At 41.7% G+C, this 21,331-nt stretch overlaps 1 protein-coding gene across 5 annotated transcripts in view; it reads right to left on the bottom strand.

Annotated features, from left to right (window-relative positions):
* Window positions 1-21,331, bottom strand: part of cadm1a (cell adhesion molecule 1a) — a 371,700-nt gene that overhangs the window by 64,167 nt on the left and 286,202 nt on the right. For all 5 annotated transcript variants that reach the window (XM_047606950.1, XM_047606949.1, XM_047606948.1 and 2 more), the window contains 3 exons: window positions 19,900-20,037; window positions 10,526-10,684; window positions 3,195-3,291 (listed from right to left, as the gene is read on the bottom strand). In XM_047606950.1, the coding sequence (XP_047462906.1) occupies window positions 3,195-3,291; window positions 10,526-10,684; window positions 19,900-20,037 (394 nt within the window). The remainder of the gene's footprint in view (window positions 1-3,194; window positions 3,292-10,525; window positions 10,685-19,899; window positions 20,038-21,331) is intronic.

The following is a 21,331-nucleotide window of genomic DNA, read 5'->3' on the forward strand; positions in this document are numbered from 1 at the left end:
CCTGCTACCCTTCAGAGAATCACACAGGGAGTTTTAGACCCTCAGGAAAAGAATATTCCTTACAAAGCGAAGACAGTTTGGGATTGGTTCAAACGTCGGTTCGTGTTTAAGAGCAGACTTTTGGATTGGTTTTGAATTTGGGGGCAGGTTCACGTAGGGATGTTTAATGTTTTATCCGATACCGGGGCCAAACCGGTATCTTTGAAACGGTGCCGATGCTTAAAAAGGTGCCTGACCCCGTGCTTAAAGAATGTAAAACATACAAACTTTGTCCAAAAATGGTGCCTTTTTCACTTTTAAGGCATTTTGGGGCGTGCGAGTTGAACAGAATATGAACAGATACAGTGGTGTGGGGTCTGGCAGGCTGTCAAAGAGGCTACATTTCTCAGCTTTTAAAAAAATGTTAGCGTTTAATCAAATTCCAGGTGTTGCCTCCCTGGGATAAAATCTCCTTTGAGCACTTGTTGCAGCAAGTGCAGCCAAACTTTTGGCCGTAGGCATTTTGAAGGTTCACTTCCATCCATGCTGGTGAAATGTGCGTCATGTTACGGTGCCGTCATGGTACCGATCCCTTAGTTTAAACCTTGAATTGGTAGAACCTGCGCCTCAAATGCAGCTGCAAACTTCAACTATAGAATAAACCTCCACTGTTACTGCAATAGGAGCAGAGCCATAGTGGTAATATAAGTAAATATGATGGTGTTTGCATGGTAGGGTCATATAATGACTCCTGCAAATAAATTAATAATAAAAACTACAATATAAGGCAGCTTCAATCCATTTATCCCCTTAACAGCAAAGACCTGAATTTTGAGGCAAAAGAAAAAAAGAAAGTCTATTGAAATCTTTTAACGTCCCACTGCACCATAAACCACTTTTCTGCCCTCTGTGGATGTAATTACACACTCAGGTTCTGTTTGTCCCTAGAGCGAATACTCTATCTGTTTATGTCTTTCAAAACAACAAGCATGCTGGCGTGAGGCGGTAGGGACAAGAAAATTTCAACGGATGTTCTGAGAATATTTTTTTGTTAAATAAAGCCGGGTTGCCATTAAAATTCATTATGAATATTGTAAATCCAAGCTTTGTCAGCAACTGCTCACAAAACCCCACAGATTTTCAATGGCATGCGTTTTTTTTTCAGTTACTTTGTGAAAAGAAAATAAACACCTGTAAGTGGATCACATTACCGACTGTAGTCCTGTAGTAATTCCTCCTTCTTGTGATTGCTCTGTTCTGTTCAAATTTGATCTGCCTCGTCAACAAACTAACAGGATTGATACCAGCAGCACCAGCTATATTGATGTTTGGACAGTTCAGCCGGTCTCCTGCCGGAGGCTCTCAGCGCTTTGCTCAACCCCTGCTCCCCCTAATGGCTTCATTTGCACTCCATTACATATCCTATCACAAAGAGCTGTCATCTAAACAAACCAGCATCTGGGTTTACAGATGATACGTGTGAAATAATCGTCTAATGAATGACAAGCAAGAGCTTTGAGATGATAGGGCCAAATGTTGCACCAAATGGATTGATTAGCACTGGTAAAAGCTGCTGATGCGAACCTGGGTTCAAAAGCTGCTTCGCTAACTACCAAACCACAGCTCTCAACACACAGTGGCTGGAACAGGGATAAAAGCCACCACCTTGGCACCACGTTCTAACCAATTGAGCTAACTCATAATTTAAGTTTAATGACAACATGTAATTAATAGATGTACATCCCATGCCTCCAGTCCATCAGTATACTCTCATGATTTCATAAAGTTGCCTTTAATACCTTCAGAGCACCTGCATAAATTAAAGAAACAAAACTATCCAAAAAAAAAACAGCCTGTTTTGACTGCCTTTCTGTAGTAAGCCACCTACTAGACATTGAGATCCACTCCTCCCACTGTTATTAATGTCCCCTCTCTGCACTGATCTCCGCCTTTAAAGTAGCAGTAATTGAATACCTGCTCAAAATATCCCACACTAATTTTGATGTATTTCATAATTACAGGCTAATTTTCAAACTTCCCGTTCGGAAGTACTGAAAAAGAAAAGAAAAGAAAATAGCAGCTATTCAATTAAGTAATTACAGGCATTTAAAATTGCCAGGTTGTGTCACATTCTACTTTCTTCTGCAATTTATAAAAAGGTAAACATCCTATTCAACAGCTGAACTCAACTGTGTTATTAAAAGAAATCTCGGTACCTTGTAATGAGATGGATTTCAGAGGCAATGGTCAGAATAAGCTTCTATTTATACTTCTCAATGTTATTTAGCTGGTTTATTAGCTGGTTTGACTTCTTCTTCCACATTGTTTAGAAATTTGATCCAGCACAGCTCAACTGCAAACTACATCTTTGGATGGTAAAGATTGCGCGTAATTTTTTTAGACTATGGCTTAGGAAGCTTTGTGATAGAGGCTCCAGTAGCTACTGTGTGTTACAGGCAATAATTTAATTTTAAGCACTAAGTAATACATTGTTTCATGAAACACAACTTGAGAAATGCTTTCTAATTGACAAATTAAACATATTAAATTGTAACTAGAAAAGGACCAATTAGAGAGCCTTGGGGGACTCCAGAGATCATTAGAGGTTCCTGGATGAATGAAACACTACTTAAGATTTTGGCAATAAAACTACGATATTTATTGAGTCAGTTTTTGTGATCCTGTAGAACAAGAAAAACCAAAACATTCAGGCACTTAATATAATCAACCCGTGCCATACAAAGTCCATACCGAAGAGCGGTCATACCAGAAAACGTCACCAGGATATATAACAGTTACAGCATAGTGTAATCACCAATAGCATTTTCAGTTTTCTATCTGCTTTTCAGTTACAGCAGTAATTTAATTTATGTTTGTGTTATGTTTGTATTCACATTTACTGTATATTTATTTGCTAGCCTTCTATGTGCAGAACAATGAGCTGTACAGAGACAATAAATGTTGACCTTTTTTTGTCTAATATTGGTGTTGCATTGGTACATTCCCTCTTAATGCCAGCTCACAAGATGTGCTGCTGGAAAAAGTTCAACACTCATCACATATACCCATCCTACATGCCATTGCAATAAGACAAAGGCATACAGTCAGGGTATGTGGATGAACACATCCTCTGAACGTGCAAGCCAGAAGGATAGCTTCCTTCCCATGGATATTGTGTGTGTGTGTTTGTGTGTCTGTGCTTGCATGTAACGTACTGGGGTTTGCCTTTGGCTTGACACGTCAATTCCAGGTTCTCTCCTTCCCTGGTCAAACCCTGGGGAAATTCTACCACAATCCTAACCTCCGGTTTGTCTGAAAGAAACAGAGAAAGACAGGGAGAACAAATTAAATCACAAGACTCAATCCGTATTCACGTATTACTTCTGCAATTAATAGCATCACAAATAACAGAGTATCATGGGTTCCTTGTTCCATCAGGAGCGACATGAAGGAACGCCCCTGTACAGGCAGAACAATGGAGTCGTCTGCTCACATTACCACTCAGTCGATATGAACTGCAAGACGATCTCATGCTGGGATGATGAGGATCACAGATATAGGCTAGAGTTGGACCACTCCAGACTCAAAAGTAAAAAAAAAAAAAAAAAATCTTAAAATTAGAATGTGTTAAAAATCCTGTTATGAAGCGCGCTGCATTAGTCTGTAGGAGATAACAGCATGGATGACCTGTAAGATCTGCAAATGAAAGAAATGGCCTCATCTCTGGTAAATGTCTCAGCTGGACAAAGTACCAGGACCATCTAAAGAAAACGTTGTGTCAGAACTTTCAACTAGGTATTGGGCTTCTCCTTCTCCTTCTCCTTTTTTTTTTTTTTTTATTAGATAAGAAAGCTGATCCAGATGAGTGATTATTAATACTGCTAGTGCTGGGGCCAGAAGGTAGAATTTTTAATCCTTGGAGTCATTCAACGACAGAACATTTTTTTTTTGACATCCAATTTATAATTTTACTGAAGCAGAAAATAAAAAGAATATGTTCTAGGTACTGGGCAATATGAGGACATCCAGGTGCGTATCATTCACGCAACATTTAAAATCAGTTTTACTTTATGTCTATGATCCAAACCCAACATGTCTGTAGTAGATAAAAAAAAGGGGGCCCAAAATACAGTCTTTGAGGAACCCCACACAAAGGGAGAAGCATGAGAGGTGAAAGCATCTTAAAGCATTACAGAGATGGACTTGTTGACATTTTGTGTTTGCTCTTCCGGTTGGGGGTCAAACTGTGGCATGTTTCAAACTGGAAATGGAAATGCCAGTAGAAAGAGAGAGAAAGGGCAGTTTGTAACGGTTAAAATATCTGGACCGAACATCTGAAATGGCTGCTGCTTTTAAAAACCAAGAGGGAAGGCAGTGTGAAGGGCAGTTCCCAACAGGTTTAAAGATTAAAAACCCTGCAATGAATGCAGCAACAAACATCTGTGACCTGCCTCAGCTGAGTGTCAAACGAGGTCAGGCCAAGTTCATGTTGCTGAATTGTAATAAAGATGTTACCTGATAAAGTTGCAGCGCCAAACTGAAGTCGCTGCTCAAGAGCCGAGGCAGTTGGCAAGAAAACACAATAATGTTGTTTTGACAAATCAGTGGGGTGCTTTGCCAGCCTCTGCTGGGCTTTTCTTTCCACTCATGGAATTGTTCCTGTGCTATTGACTGTTGCAGGCGTTATCAAAGCGTTTTCCCCCATCTTGGTATGCAAGATGATTCTTTATTCTGGACAGAAATCTTATGTTTTATTCAATCTATCATCCTGGTTAGGGATTCAATACGGTCTTTCCATGGACAAAATAAACACAAGCAAAGTTCTGCTCAGACTTATAAGTTTTACCCATTATTCATTCTTAAAAATAGCAGTTAGGTACTTATTTATTAATTAGTACCTACCTGGGAAGTTTTGTAAAGTTGCATGTATCATTAAATTATGTGAAATTAGCTTTTTTTTGTTTTTTCCCCTCAACGTAAGAATCACATAAATACTGAATTATAGAAACATTGTGAATTCAAATCAGGATGCGGAAAAACAGACGTAGCTTTTTCAACATTACGTGTATTGTGGCACTCAATTTACTTGAAATTTCGATTTGTGGCAGACTTTTCAACTGACAAATTTCACAAATTTTATTTTGTAGAAGCGTCCATCGTGAAATACCTCCAGAGTTGGGTTGTCTCGCACGGGTTTTATTGCCGAGTTGTGTAATTATCGTTTGCCAATTCTCATTCTTATCCCAGTTTTATGGCCTACACAGCAGTATTTGGTCCTTGCATTTTTAATCAGCCCGTAGAGAAGGAGAGAGGGGGCTCGAGCTTGAGTTATGATTTCAAAGCCGGTGGTAAAGTCCCGCACTGCTGTCCGACCTTCTCGGCAATAAACAACATGTGTCTGGCCATCCATCTGTCTAAATCACACCCTGTCACTGGCTGGCTTTCAGTTCCGGTGATGGACAGCCGATGGGCAAAAAGCCAAGTCTTCTTGCTCAGTGGGCACGCATGAATTTCAACAGCAACCCTTTGGTTTTATTTCCACTACTGGCACTACATGGCATTCTGTAACTTCTTTCTTTGCTCGCACCGACATCTGACCTTGTCATCTCGGAGCCATAAACATGAAGGATGCCAGGCGTCTGTAGGTTGTTTTGATAGCCGTGAGTAGTTACGGCAGGAACTCTCTTGTCTCTGCTTGATGGAAAAACGCACTACGCTGCCAGATCCGGATCCAGCCACTTGAATGGAAATGAAATAGCGTCTCTACAGTATGCAAGGGGGCCGTTATCATTATGCTAACTGAATTATTTGCTTTATTGTGTGCCTCACCTCATAAGCACTCAAGACGGCACTATCCATCTCTCGGCAGCCGGCTGACCTTAAGGGAAAAACATCCAGGCATCGGAGCAAACAGCTTGCTCTGCTTATACACATAAACATTAGGCTTATTTAATTACGCCATCCCCTGACATTGGGCTTTTGTAGCTGCTTCTTGCCACACAGCGCCTTCGATTCCACTCACAAATTGCCCACACGGCGAGTGGTTGAGATGGAAATTGCCTCACGTATCGAATCAGCATGTCATAATAGAAACGGGCAAAAACAGGCTTCATTCTGCGGTTGTTTTGAATTTCCTAAAAATGTATAGCTGAAAAGCAATGATTCTCGGCTCCTCTATGTCCACGAGAAGAGTAACCCCGTACGCATCGAATCAAGGTTAATCCACCCATCGTGCATAATCACTTATCTTGTATAGAGCTGAGGGGAGCGGGAGCCTATCCCAGCTGGCCTTAGGGTGGGAGGGTACGCTCTAGACCGGTCACCAGTCCCCTCACAGGGCTAACGTGAAAAAAAAACACAAAACCATTCACGTGCTACGCCTACGGACAATTTTGAAATGGCAGTTACTTTAAAATGCGTGTGCCTGGATTGCTGAAGGACGAAAAACTCTCCGCCGTCCCAGAACCTTGTTGCTGTGAGGCTACGGTGAAAAAAAACACGGCGACACCACGCTGCCAGCGAAGCCACATGCGTCGTTAAATTGCGTCAGATTAGCTTTTTCGTGGATGCTGAATTACAGCAGGAAGGCGATTTTAAATGGAAAATCAGGACACGGCAAGAGCCTTTTAGTGTATTTTATTTATTTCACATGTATTGTGGTAAAGCTTAGACCTTTGAACTGAATGTGAGAAGCAGAAGATGAACTACAGCTAATTGTAATGGCTGATTTTTTTTTTCCTGACTGCTGTAGCTGAGATGTCAAACTGGTAAAGATATTTTCTCAATTTGCTCATGTTTAAAATATTTTTCCCTCAAGCTGCGTTGCACTGATCTCCTAGAGCAACCTGTATTTTAAATGTGCACAGAGAACAAGTACCCAAACTACTATCTAACACTTCCCCCAACAACACCGTGTTTCCTTTGTTTTCTGACAGAACCATGACCCATTTCAAAACTTAACTGTGTTGTTACACCAATGAATTAATACCAGTTAAATGCCTGGTATCACACTGACAGAAAAGCCCTCTGGAAATCAGCTTTCCAGAAAACTGCTTTGGAGAGTGCAAATGCGTAAAATAGGAAAGCTGGAGGAGAAGAATTCCGAATAACAAAAACTCGATTCATGTCTAATATTAAACTGTGTGGCAGGGAGTTCAAAGAGAAGGTGGAGCGCGGTCCTGCCTCTGCCTGTTTGTTGCCCATTAAAATATGCTCTGAGCGCGACAGCGGTGGCAGCCCCTGCGCGGAGCTGCGCGAGACACGGAGCCGGGTGGTCCATGTGAGCTCCCTGTTATCAGAGGCCAGCAAAATGCCATGCTGCCTCTGTAGATGAGCTGATCTCCTTTTCTCGAGCTCACAGGGAAAGGTCAGATAGCTACAGAAGAGATCTTATATTTTAAATAGAATGCTGGGACATGCCAGGAGTCCGAGACACAAGGTTACAGGGGAATAAAATGAAGAAATGTAGTATTAAGAAAAATCTCTCATTACAAAGGCCTAACATTTTTTTTTTTTTCACATACTCTGTGGTATTTAATGTAGTTTTATTACAGTATTATGGAAGAGCATGTAATTTGATACAAGACATACAAAAAATCTTAAAATATCTACCTAAAAATTGCTTTATATTGAAAATAACCGCCACTTCCAACCTCCATAAAAGCTGAATTTTGTTTCTTCTTCTGGAAAGTTCACTTATTTTCTTAAAAGCTATGACAATGACTAAGCAGTAAGTTTTGGACATATAAAAACCCAGAGCTGGAGTTAGTAAGTTGTAGTGATTAATAAAGACACTGTGAACCAGGAACACCGCTTGTCTCATCCGTCTAAAGTGCTGTACCGATCGCAATGGCACCAGATGACACATCGCTGGGCAGAACATCGCAATACAAACAGCGACACAGACCTACAGCCTGACGCAGATGCGGGGAGTTGTTATTTAGCTTTAAGATGATGGTGGAAAAAATGTAGATGTGTTTATGGCACCTTCAATCGCACGGCATTTTGGCATTAATTCCATTCACATCGCATCATAAAACGTGGCAACAGCAATTGCAGCGGTGACGCATTTCTACAATAAAGCATGAAACATGACTTTTGCGAAAACTAAAATAAATCTACCACAAAATAATGGCACGCCAGGCATAAAGCAATCAGTTTGGTGTGCGTTTGTAAAGCCTGGAGTCACGTTCACGTGATGTAATCAAGATAAACACTGCGGACAGCTGTACGTAATATCTCTGCGCTCTGCTGTGAAGCCTTTCTAATTAGAGGTTGCACCTGTTGATCAGAGGACCGAGTCCCGCCAGACCATATGCAGCAATCACTCACGTTAATTTATAGATGAAGGCAGTCCTCTTTATTGGCGTTCATTTGTGATGGCAGTTTAAATGTATCGTCTGGCTGGAGAGCGGCTAAGTACATTTCAACCGTTGTCCTGTTTCTGTGGGTGTTTAAATGTTGCTTTTGGTGATAGTCATCACATTTGCAGACTGTGAAATCAGTTCACAGGATTTAACGGGACTCCAATATTCTGTTTCCTGAGTTTGAGCGGCTCCCCTCGGGACGCAGACTTCGCTGTCCGGGCTGCAGGACACGGAGGAGGAAGATGACCTTCATCCCCAGGGCGGTCTAACTCTCAAATGCACGCTGAATGCTGACCCAGTTATAGACATGGATGCAGCCGCATAAATTTCATTTATGAGTTATTTTTTACCTACTTTATTTATTTATTTTTTTGTTATCCTTTTAAATTGCCGCTTGGGACAAATAAAGCGATCTGAATTGAAAAACACTGGTAGCAGATTAAACCCAAAACAGACATTCAACAAAATGAAAATGAAAATAGCAACTGCTCACCTCACCTGAATGCACCGTGCACCATAATACAGATTTAAGGTCAGGAAAATCAAGTGGAAGAACTAATCGTGTTGTCCATCATGCTTCTTAACCTAAAATGTACTAGCAGTACTTTGGTAAATGTTCATGCTCAATCAGTATCCCATGTCACTTTTACACTATATCATCAAAAGTATTCGCTCACCTGCCTTTAAACCCACATGAACTTAAGTGACATCATGTCATTAACATGACGTCGGTGTTTAAACTATAACTGTTTCAGCTCTTCTGTGAAGGCTTTCCACAAGGTTTAGGAGCGTGTTTATGGGAATTTTTGACCATTCTTCCAGTGGAGGAGGCCTGGCTCACCGGTTTTCGCTCTAATTCATCCAAAAGGTGTTCTATCTGGTTGAGGTCAGGACTCAGTCAAGTTCTTCCACACCAAACTCGTTCATCCATGTCTTTATCCACCTTGATTTGTGCACTGGTGCGCAGTCATGTTGGAACAGGAAGGGGTCACCCCCAAACTGTTCCCAAAAACTTGGGAGCATGGAATTGTCTAAAATCTCTTGGTATGCTGAGGAGTTCAGAGTTCATTTCACTGGAACTAACCAGTCAAGGCCATGTCCTGGAAAACAACCTCACACCATAACTTCACACTCGGCACAATGCAGTCAGACAAGTACTGTTCTCCTGGCAACCAACTCAGATTGGTCCATCAGACTGCCAGACGGAGAAGCATGATTCACCACTCCAGAAAATGCGTCTACACACATCCGATGCTTTGCACTTGGTGATGTTTGGCTTGGATGCAGCTGCTTGGCCATGGAAACCCATTCCACGAAGCTCTCCAGACACTGTTCTTGAGCTAATCTGAAGGCCACATGAAGTTTGGAGGTCTGTAGTGACTAACTCTGGAGAAAGTTGGCGACCTCGGCGCACTATGCACTGCAGCATCTGCTGGCCCCACTCTGTCATTTTACATGGCCTGACGCTTTGTGGCTGAGTTGCTGTCGTTCCCATTCACTTCCACTTTGTTATAATACCACTAACTGTTGACCGTGGAATATTTTGTAGAGAGGAAATTTCACCCCTGAACTTGTTGCACAGGTGGCATCCTATCACAATACAACGCTGGAATTCACTGACCTCCTGAGAGCCACCCATTCTTTCACAAATGTTTGTAGAAGCAGTCTGTTTGCCTAGGTGCTAGACTTTATACACCTGTGGCCATGGAAGTTATTGGAACACCTGAGTTCAGTTATTTGGATGGGTGAGCAAATACTTTTGGCAATATAGTGTATCTGTCAAGCACTGACACAATTTCCCTCTAATGACATGATGCCATGCACCAAAGCTTCAGAGGAGTGAAATTTTGTGAGAAATGTGTGTGATTTAATTAGTGTAGATGGAACACTCTGCTCCATTGCAGTCCAATTTCCTCATTTATTCATCATAACCTGTGCATAAAGATGACTTCCGCTCAAAGTCACTGCCACACACGTAAGTTTTGAGTTGGGGGAGAGGGGGGCGGGGGGGTCACACATTTATGCTGTTTAATTAGTGGGGATGGAAGCCATTTCTCTGTAGCAGTGACATTTTCTGAGAACCTGATGAGACTCTTAAAAATAATAAATTGAAAAACACGCATAGTACTCTTTAAATATACACGCTGATTTCTAATTTATGACCAAGCAGGAGTACTTACATTGCACCTCCAGGTACTTCTGTGCTTGGAAGTCCTTGACTGCAGGGTGGTCTACAATGCAAACCACGGGTACGCCATCGTCCTCCTTGTTAACGGTGAACGTCAGCTTGCTGGTTACTGTGTACATCTTGTCGTAGGTCAGCTCAACTTTGGGCTTGCCTATAGGAAATAAAACAGATTATTTTAGAATTTTATCAAAAGTCTGATGGAAATTCAGTTTTGTGTGGTTTTGATTCTCCTTATTAGTTTGTAAGGAACTTATTCAACCTCTCAAGGACGATGATGATTCATAAGTGGTACGATTTGGGTTTGTAAAATGAAAGGTGTATTTCTTGATGACAGAGATGAAGGCTATAATAAAGTTGTGCCACTGGAATCTTGACCTGTCTACAGTTTCTTTACCTCCCCCATGCACATTAGTAGCTGATGAAGTTGAACCAGCACTAGGGTAAATTTTGCGTAAAGACTGAAGGGTGCAGTTATTGGTAAATACATTGTCAGTTAGAAACACCAGATATCTAGGGGTTGAACGACTACTGATTTTTTAAACTCGACTAATTAGTGGCGAAAGTCGAGTTGATTTCGACTAGTCACGGATGCCATGATCACACATAAAAACACAGTAGAAAGTAAAGCTTTACAATAATGAACCTACTCTATATTCTCGACCTGAACACATATTGTAGCATCTCACACCAAGGTAGCTAGGGAAGCTTTTCTGTAAATTTATTGACACTTGTAATATCTAGCTTTCTCTGCAATCCCTCAGCTCTGCTATAGCTTCGGTCTCTCGCATGGTGCATTCATTGACATCAAGGACAAAACAAAACACTCTTTACAACCACAGCAACCATGGCAACTAACACAACACAGCAGGACTGGACATAGACACGTGACACTGAGCACAGTGCATGGCAGATATGTATAGCCCATATAAATATGCACCGTCAAGCGTTTAATAGTACTTCACAGAATGTTGTAAGAAAGGATAATGTAGCTGGGTTTAAAAAAAAAAGCGGTATTTCTCCAAAGCCTTCTCCGTGTGTAGAAGCTAAAGGTCTAATAACTCTGATAATGAAATTCAACAGTTAACTGTTGATGTGCAGCCTCTTTCTCTGTTACCGAAGGACGATTGGTGAAGTTGTTAATTGACTGCAGAATCTGGGCCGTATTTCTACCAGTCTTAGCTGTCTTTATTTCCTTAGGAGACTAAGATCTGCCAGAAGCTGCTGGACATGTTCTACCAGACTGGAACAAACTCTGGTCCATTTTGAAGAATGTCCACCACTCTCTTCACGACACCACAGTCAGACAGAAAAGCTAGTTCAGTAACAGGTTGCTGTCTCCGTCCTGTTCCATGGGCAGGTTGGGGCGGACATAAAACTATACAACGTCTCACTGTGAGGAACCAACTGGACTGTGGGTATATATTTGTGTGTGTGTGTATGTTTCCATATCTTTACACTTGATGAACCTCTGCTAATTTGCTGCAATGACCCACTGGGCTCCTCACCTGTCTTGTCAGAGGCATCTATGTCGTCATTGCCATGTGATCGGTAACTAGTTAACATGGTGGTAAAAGTGGGATAATGCAGCAGTAAAATCGACCAGTACGTTCAACCCCTGCTTGTCTCGTGTCCTGAAAAAAACAACTGAAAAAATGTCACTTAAAGTTTGTACCTTTGTAGATAAAGAACTAATTTTCTTAGTCAATCTTGGTAAGCTTATTATCTGAACTATCCATCCATCTGTCCATCACCACTCAATCAACGCAGGGCGACAGGGAGTTTGGAGCTTAGCCTGGGTCATGCTAGGCAACAGGTGGTGTACATTCAGGACAGGCTGGTACATTCTCAGAGGGTTGATTCTTACAAAAATATTAAAAAAAAAAACATCACACCTACAGGGAACTTATTTGGACTATGCGAGAGAAAAATGCAGCACCTGGAAGAAGCTGCCATGGAACAGCTATCACCGCTGCACCATCAGCCGTCCCAATGGTGTGTTTAGCTTTTAAAAGCTGACATTTGGATTCAGCAAAAAAAAAAAAAAAAAAACACTTGTTTAAATGACTCCTCACAGTTTGCTGCTTGGTTGGTTTCCTGCTCGAGGGGCTCAATTGATTTGCAGCACATGTTTGTATGTTGATTTGCACTGCAATTTAGAACTCCAAAGGTTTAGGCTGGTATAGCGTATATATAAATATATATATATAAAAAAAATATATCAATACCGTACAAGTCTTCTATTAACATTTTGGATTTCTCCCTGATCTGTGTTGAGACTTTATTTTATGCATTCTTGATTTCTCTGGGATTACTTTGTGAAGAACTTTGAATGGTCAGTCAACCAACTTTTACTTTACTAAATGGCTTGAATACAAAGCTTTGTACTCAAGTTTATCAGAAAAAATGTTCTACATTATGAAGGGCAGACAAAGACAACCATTGTTTAGCTTTTTCTCTTTCTTCTAAAAGTATGCACAGTGGAACTATATGATAAGGTAAACTAAAAAAAAAAGGTTGCTTTTCAGCTTTATGAAGCCAAATTTATTGCATGGCCACATTTTGGAAAGCTTTTGATACTATCCCTCCTCTGATTATTGGCTGCTCTGAAAATCACACAGATAACATGTTCTCAAGTACAATGAATAGTTTGATCACAGCTGTGCAAAATAAGCAGGACAGATGCAAACCGTTCTGCACAGCACAGAATGAGAGTGAAATTGATTCTTTCCAACCTTTTGTCCTATTTCCTTGCAACCATTTGCACAAGTGTGATTGTGTCCCATCTACAAAACAAATACCTGGAAAAAAAGCAGAAGAGTCTGCAAAAAGAAGAACGCTGCAGCACGAGAAAAAGCCGGCGCTGACGTGTACCGTTGCTTTCGTCAGTTCATATTTTATCCGTGATACATGTACACACTCTACCTACGGCTCTGCTGCAGCTCAGCCGACGGAGCGATGTCATCACCGCGGTGACAGCTGTCTTTTTTAGGATGGTGGAAAAGCAAGCCTGTGTGATGTGGCTGGTGTAAAGGAACAGGTTGTCATGAATAAATACCACTAGAGGCTTCAGAAGCACGCAAGCACCTCAAACGAGAACCTAAAGGGGGTTCCTCAAATCAAAATGTCTTTTAAGATGCATGAAACGGCAGATAGGAGATGTCTTTACTCAAGCGCTGGGTTTCTGAATATTTTTCTTCTTTTCATTGTACTATAAATACCTACACAAGTGGGTGTGAAAGGGGTACAAGGTGCGTGAGAATAAGGTATAACTAGCAGAAAAGGTTAAATTGTAAAGATGATTAATGAGCTGCCATCTCATTTCCCACGTATCTTCCCTTTTCTACCATCTGTCATTAACCCCTGAAGAAAACTCTTGAAAATGAAGCATGCCAACCTCTTCCAGTTGAGTGCTATTAACTGGAAGCGAAGGCTAAATCAAATATGAGGAAAAACAGACTTCCCGCCACTTGTTTTCTCCTTAACCCGTGCAAATTTATCTCAAATAAAACAGCTGATGACTCACCGTCCACTTGTTCCAGTCGGTGATAAAACAAAGCAGGCCTGTCATGCACCGTAAACTACAAGACCTGACTTTCAGACAAGTCTCGCAAGATGGACATCAGAGTACTCCAAATGATGTGCAGCATCAAATATTAATCTGCTCAAGTAGAAGCATCGCAGCTCTTGAGGCCAACACTTGATCAAAACACATATGCCCATTGTATTCAGTCTAAGCCCACACACTGGAGGCTGCGTGCTGGTGCGATGCACATCACAGCATCGGGATACGACCAGAATTAATGTTGCACTCCACAGAAGCAAATTGCCTCACTTTCTGTCAATGGATTTGCACATGCCTACTCATCCAGTGTGTATAACAGGCATGTACAAAGCATGTAGGCTTCATGAACAGTTAATACCCTGGGACCTTGACTGCTGAGCTCCATGTTTTAATTAGATGGGCTTTCTGAGTGGGTTAGAACCAGAAAGCAGCAACACTACGTACACGTGTGTCCCCACAAAAGCATGAAAATTAGCAACACAATGGCAGCTTTCAGGGTTGGTGGACGAACTATCCTGGTGAGATAAGTAACCCCTATCCCCTCTGGCAAGTTAACCAAGAGCTAACCAACAGCACAATAGAGCTAAGCACAGCAGCTCTCCAATTGAATACTGCATTCATACTGGCTTTCCTATGTATGATGGTATGGTCATTAAAAATTGATGTCATGGTTTTGATTCTTCTCAATGGTTTATAAGAAACTTATTTTAACCCCTTTAGAGCAATTTCAAAGCAGCATGGTTTAGGTAAATAAAAATCCAGAACTTTTGAAGTTTTTGATTCTGCCACAACATTAAAACCACCCACAGGGGAAGTGACTAACATTGATCCTCTTGTGACAATCCAGTGTCCTGCTGGCAAACTTTTGGACCTGGCATTCGTTCGTGTGGACGTTGCCGCCCACCTAGACCGCCTTGGCGGCAGCAGCCATCCCCAGCAGGATGCAGACTGACACAGACACATACACATATAAAACCAGTTTAGGAACAACTCAAAAAACATGAAGAACAGCACAAGGTGTTGACCCAAATTCACTAGGGAGACCTAAACAATATTAAGCGAGTGGTCATAATGTTATGCCTGATTGGTGCAGATTAGATTGAAATCAGTTTGCTGCAGTTTGAAATCTAACTAGAAGTGCAAAAATAGTGCAGTATTAACCCGACAACAGTGAACAAGATATAACTGTTAAATAAAATGAGTGATTTTACAATAATGGTGTATGACAGATGTAAAACTAATATATAGATTGATATATACAGTAAGGACAGTCAGTATACCCATTTGGCCATTACTGTCAGCCATCCATGACTCTTGTGTGAACAAAATCCAGCAAAGCAGAGTCGTGTGTTTTGGACCTGTGGGTCTGACTGACATTAATAATTCCCTACTCAAGTTTTCCCTGTTAAATATATCTGGGTGTGACCACCAGGCCTTACGACCGGTGAGAGAAGTATCGCAGCTAGTTGCGGTTCGACTTCACAGCAGTCACATAAATTAGACGAGCTGCCCACAATTCATCACCGGAGCCCCGTATAATATAAAACATTGATTTATACATTTAACACGGTGCATATTAATCACACTGGCGCCCGGTTTCTTGTTCATATAAAATTAGCGAGCAGGTGAGAAATCATGTGGCAGAGGTGGAAAAGCCCTCCGAAAGTAAAGTGAGCCTTGATGATGAATTAGTGATCGCTCTCGGCTCAAAAAAACGTTGCGTTCAAAAACATCCGCAGACTCACTTTGGAGTCGAGCCAGTGGAGATGAATTCCGCTGAAAGGCAGCGGAAGGTCGAATGAAAGATGAAGTGGCACTTTGTAGACCCCCGTATTGAAAGCGAGCCGGACCTCTCTTCTGCTCTTGTGTTTCACTTCTCCAAGTACAAGCGTCTAACGAGGGTCTTGTGAGTCCAAAAGAGAGCAATGTGGAGTTGTATTAAATATACGTCTCTGCTGTATGCCTTCGCTTACTTTGCCCAAAAATATTCTTTTATCCATTTGTCCAGTCTTCCTGCCGGGGCAGAGCAGGGTAATTGAAATCACCCTGCGGCTGTCTCTTAGCACTTGAGGCTAATGGCTGCTCTGGTCCCTGTCAGTCAATGAAGCGCCCTGACGATTGTTTCTTTCTTTTCATTCGTCTTAAAAGAATGAAAAAGAATGACCTGCCCTGCTAGACTTCCCTCCCTTATGACTGGTACTGTAATATCAGCTCGAGAACCAGAGGTATCCGTGTCGGGGCATAAGTTAATAAATCACTAAACAAGCAGGGCAAGAGCAGGGGGAGAGAGATAATAAGATAATGGCTATATTCATATTAGGAGAGACGGCTGGATTTATATTGGCAAGCATGACAATTGCAACCTTTAAATGATATTTAAGAGAGCCCGATTATCCCTTAAGGTAATTAAGTTAAATTCTGGGGACGTTTAATTAGGAATAAGTCTGCCAGGCAAGGAGCTACAGCTGAAGGCAATTTAAGTAATTCCGCCCTACTGCCAGATCTCTGCCTTTTCCTTTTTCTTCCCATCTTTCATGTTTTTTCTCTCTTTTGTCTTTTCTTTTGTCATTTTCAGCGTCAGTAGAGCAACGCCGGGTTTTATTTTCATGACGCTGCTGCAGAAGTCATTTCCTTAAGGAGACGGCGTCAACGCGGCAGCCAACCAGAACACCACTGCCAACGAATCAGCTGTTACTGGAATGATAATAATAAAATAAAGTGAGTTGTGTGCGCACTTGGAAAGTTATGTGCATTCATTATTACACAGGATGAGATGTTACAATCCCTTGTGCCAAGATCCGAGGAAGAACACATTCAGAGGCCCAGTCCAACTGAAAAAAAGACCAGCGGGCTTGCAGTCAGCTACCAACTAGCAACCAATAAGAAGGCGCCAGCTAACTAGCCTAGCCAACAGTAGTAGGTAAGAAGTGATGGGGTATGCGACTACATGTCGACCAACACTTCTCCCCTCTGCGAAGTTCTGAGTCAAAACACATTTAGAAACCCAGGCTAACTGAAAAAACAAAACAAAAAAAAAAATTACCAGCAGGCCAGCAGTCAGCTACCAACTAGCAACCAACAAGAAGACACCAGCTAACTAGCCTAGCCAACATTAGTAGGTAAAAAGTGATGGGGTATGCGACTACATTTCAACAAAGACTTCTACCCTTTGCCATGTTCTGAGTCAAAACACATTTAGAAACCCAGTCCGACGACCAGCAGGCAGCAGTGAGCTACCAACGAGCGACTAACAACAACTCATCAGCTAACTAGCCTAGCCAACAGCAGTAGGTAACAAAGAAGAAAACATGATTTATTTTTTATTTTTTTTTTTTATTGTCAGCAATTGTTTCAGTCTGTTTCAGCTGTTAGCACCTTTCTAACCTGTGGCCAGAGCGGATAAAAGCAAATGGCATGCTCCAAATGCACTGTTGTGACAAGTGAGCCATTAACTACACCTGGGTTTTTGTTTCACTGCAAAAAAATTGCATCTACCTGTTGGAGAACTTGAAAGAGCGCTGACCCTTTTCTGTAAATGCCAGTCCATTCCCAACGAGAGTGAGGAAAACAACGCGGGTGTGGGTTTGAAGGGCATTCAGCATTTAAAAAATATATAAATAAATAAATGTTATCTGCTGCAAAGCATAAGCTCAGTTTAAGAGGTTCTTATTAATCAGTAAAGGAGGAGAAATATTTCTAAAGCCAGAATGACACAGCACAATGTTTGTGAGAAAAATAAAAAAAATAAAAAGGAAAGTTAAATGGGAGTGGGTTTTGTATGGATAAACTGGCAAGAGATACTGGAAACCCTGAAAAGTGCATCAGTATTTCAAAGTGACAAACAGCGCTTACCGATTTCACTTAGCCCATTTACAAAAGCAGGAGCACAGCTACAAAAACACCATTAGTCACTGTGTTTACATACACTTAAGTAACCGTATTACTGTCAGCTTTCTGTATAAATAGGTTCCTTAAACATCATTCAGTTATCAGCGTCAAAGGTAAGGAGAACCCACAGCTCGACGTCTGCAGCAGGTTTTTGGTCTGTGCTATTTACATTAATTCTTTTCTTACATAAAACATGGGTTTTTGGAAGCATTAACTTTGGCTACATCGTTGTATGAATGTACCCACCGGTTAGGAGGAAGCTGACTGATCATCACAAGTCTGTGTCACAAGTCCAATCCCTGACCTTGGTACATTGGAAACATCTGCAGATTTAAAAGTGACCATTGAGGGTTTTATGTACTGCGGTTTAGAGGTGAAGCTCCTCCGGGCCTTCTGATTAGGACCTTTGTTTCACAGTCTTTATAAAGTATTACACTGTCTGGGCTGCGAGGTGGAGCTGCCTGGCAGGAGGTCTGTTCACCCCCGGAGCTCTGCACAGACTTCTAAAGCTCAGCTACCTTTGATGAAGGCATGCGAGTTGTCGGGTTGCCAACAGGCTCTGGCCACCGCCGCTGCACCATCCATATTGCTTTATTGGAAACTGCTACCGAGCTCCATTTAAAAAGAAAACCGACGCCGATGCAAAAATGTGTGCGGGCTGCAAATGCGGGAAGAAAAGAAAGCGGCTGTAAAAATACTCATTTCATATTTATGTCATGGGGGCTTAAAATGTGCACGGGGGTGTGAAAAAGTTAGCAACACTTCACAGGTGCCCATCTGTGGGAACTTATGTACAGACACGTTTTAAACAATGCAGAGCAACACTACCAAGGAGGCACAGTACATTCAGAAAACAGATGCTCAGCAAGGGCCTCAAGCTCCAGGGTCCCCTGATGGCCAGCTGTAGAGCGTGAGCCTTGCCGGAGAATCACCGCGCTCGGTTTGACTGATACTTATCTGACCTCTTCTACTTTAATTCTGTATGTTTTCCTTTAGGTCAAGCCACAGGTCCTCCTGGCCTCAGCAGTGTTACTGGATATTTCAAAAGCCAGTCTTCGGTAGTGCTGAGATCAGAAATTGATTTACTTCAGTCTAGTTTTAGATAAGTCTGGTCTGGTCTGGTCTAGGTGAGTGGTACATGTCTAAACAACATCCACACGAATACCACACGAAACTTTCCCAGCAGAACATTATATTATCACTAGATGGTCAATGTTATTTCCCTTTCCTGTTTTCCTGGTTCTAATGTTGCGGCTGATCGGTGTGTTTCCCATTGAATAAAATGTTATTCCTCAAAACACGGTGAGGTTGTCCTGTTGGATATGTAAAGATAAGACAAACATGCAGGTAGGAAACTAATCTGCATGTGTTTAAATCCACAGACGCCTTCAGTTAAATTGATGTAAACATAAAACCAACAGACGCAGGATATATTCTCCATTCCCTTTTCTGATTTTCTCTCAAGGGGGAAACACACATGTCGAGCGATTCTCAGGCGCGGACGTGCACCGTGCAGCAAACAAAGCACAAATACACGAAAAGCAATTTAGGCAACTTAATTTCACTTGTACTTGTGACAGGTGAACGGCTTCCTGGATTCATTAAGACTCCCGACGTTGAACCGAAGTGAGCGAATGTGGGCGGAGTCAACGATTTTCAAAGCATGTACTCTTTTCTTCTTTTACACACAAGCTTTCATGTGCATGTTTAAGCGTCAGTATTTATTTATTTATTTTTTTCAGAGCAATTTTTCAAAGCTCTTTTTAGAGGCGGCAGAAGGTTCACCGAACACAATGTGCAATCATGTGTTTGTATACGTGTTCGTTAGAAGAGCTCTAGCTCTGATTGAACTATCTACTGTACGGTTGTGTGCTGGCAGACGTGATTTTCTCGCGGCGCGCGCAGAGACCTCCTACCTGGAATCTCTTTATCTCCCTTCAGCCATTTGATGGTGGCGGGGGGCTTGCTGCTCATGGCGGTGCAGGTCATCTCCGTCATGTTGCCCTCGCTCAGGACCTCGTCCGGGCCTTCGATGATGGGGTTGCCTGGAGGAACTATGACAGGGAACACGGAAACAAAACTCTGTGAACACTGAGGAAATAGAGCACCCAGACGTTAGCACACAGAGTCGCGGTCAGACGACAGAAGGAACGCCTCCTTCAAATGCTAATTGAAATCATCCTCATCAGGGGACTACTTTGCATCTTCTTTAAATTACTTACATACTGCAGTTACTTATTGAATATATTTGAATACATTTACCATGTGTGCATGATTATACAGAGCTGCGGCGACGTACGTAGTTAAATAAATACATGTTTTACATTCAGGATAAGCACAGCTGTTGTTTTCCTTAAGTGTGGCGAAAGTTTTCATGAATATGTGACGAGGACGTCAAAACACAGTCGCTGCTCTTTAGCAAACTCGTTGGTTTGATGACAGCTGACCTCCTTCAGGGAGCCAACGGGGGAAAAAAAAAAAAGAAGTTGTTAATATGAGATGAGTTTTGCGCTGTTGATTTTCGAACAATGTAACCTGATTAGAAGAAAGCCATGGAGGATGTCATCTGGCCATTTTTGCACAACCGCTTTTAAGTGGTCGACCACTAACAATTCAGACTTAATATCTCTCCCAAGAGATTATGTAAAACAAGACAAAAACGTAGGTGGACTCGTTTTGATGTTTTCTTGCAGACGTGTCACCGATCTCGTCCGGTTGCCTCTGTTTTTAGCTTTGGTTTTAGATAAACCCTAACTTGGATGACTCATTCAAACATGGTGCCGTAAGAGTTTCCGCCCGTTAAGGTCTTGTTAGAGAACCGTTATCCACACAAGAAAGACACCACCCGGGTTAATCTGAGCGGCATCCTCTAGTTTAGCCGAGTACTGGGTCATTAACTCCTCCGCCAGTCAGTCAGAACTGAAGAAGCCACCTGGTTGTGTGGAGAAATGTCTTCAAGAAGCCTGAAGTCCAGTTGCCTTGTTTTAAATATCACCAGCATGGCTAAAAGTGTTCATTTTGATAAACATTCTTCATTTAGTCTTCACATTTTAATAATTTTTTTAATCTTTCATAGTTTTCAAGTCATTGCCTTTTGGCCAAGTTTTAATTATTACATTTAGTCAAACTGTAACTAACATCATTAACTTTGGCAGCTATTTTATATGAAATCTTTAGACAAACTCAGAATTTTTCTCCCTTTAGACCAATTTAATGTTGTCGAAATTTCAAACCAGGTTGCAGGTTGTACCAACACTGCAGTCTTAAAGGGATACACCACCCCTATGTGAAATTTAGTCACTCACGTACTCCCAGAGAGTGAGAAAAGGCATTTTTAAATCGGTCAAG

Source organism: Mugil cephalus, chromosome 15 (assembly GCF_022458985.1).
Source record: "Mugil cephalus isolate CIBA_MC_2020 chromosome 15, CIBA_Mcephalus_1.1, whole genome shotgun sequence".
Classification (NCBI taxonomy): Eukaryota; Metazoa; Chordata; class Actinopteri; order Mugiliformes; family Mugilidae; genus Mugil; species Mugil cephalus.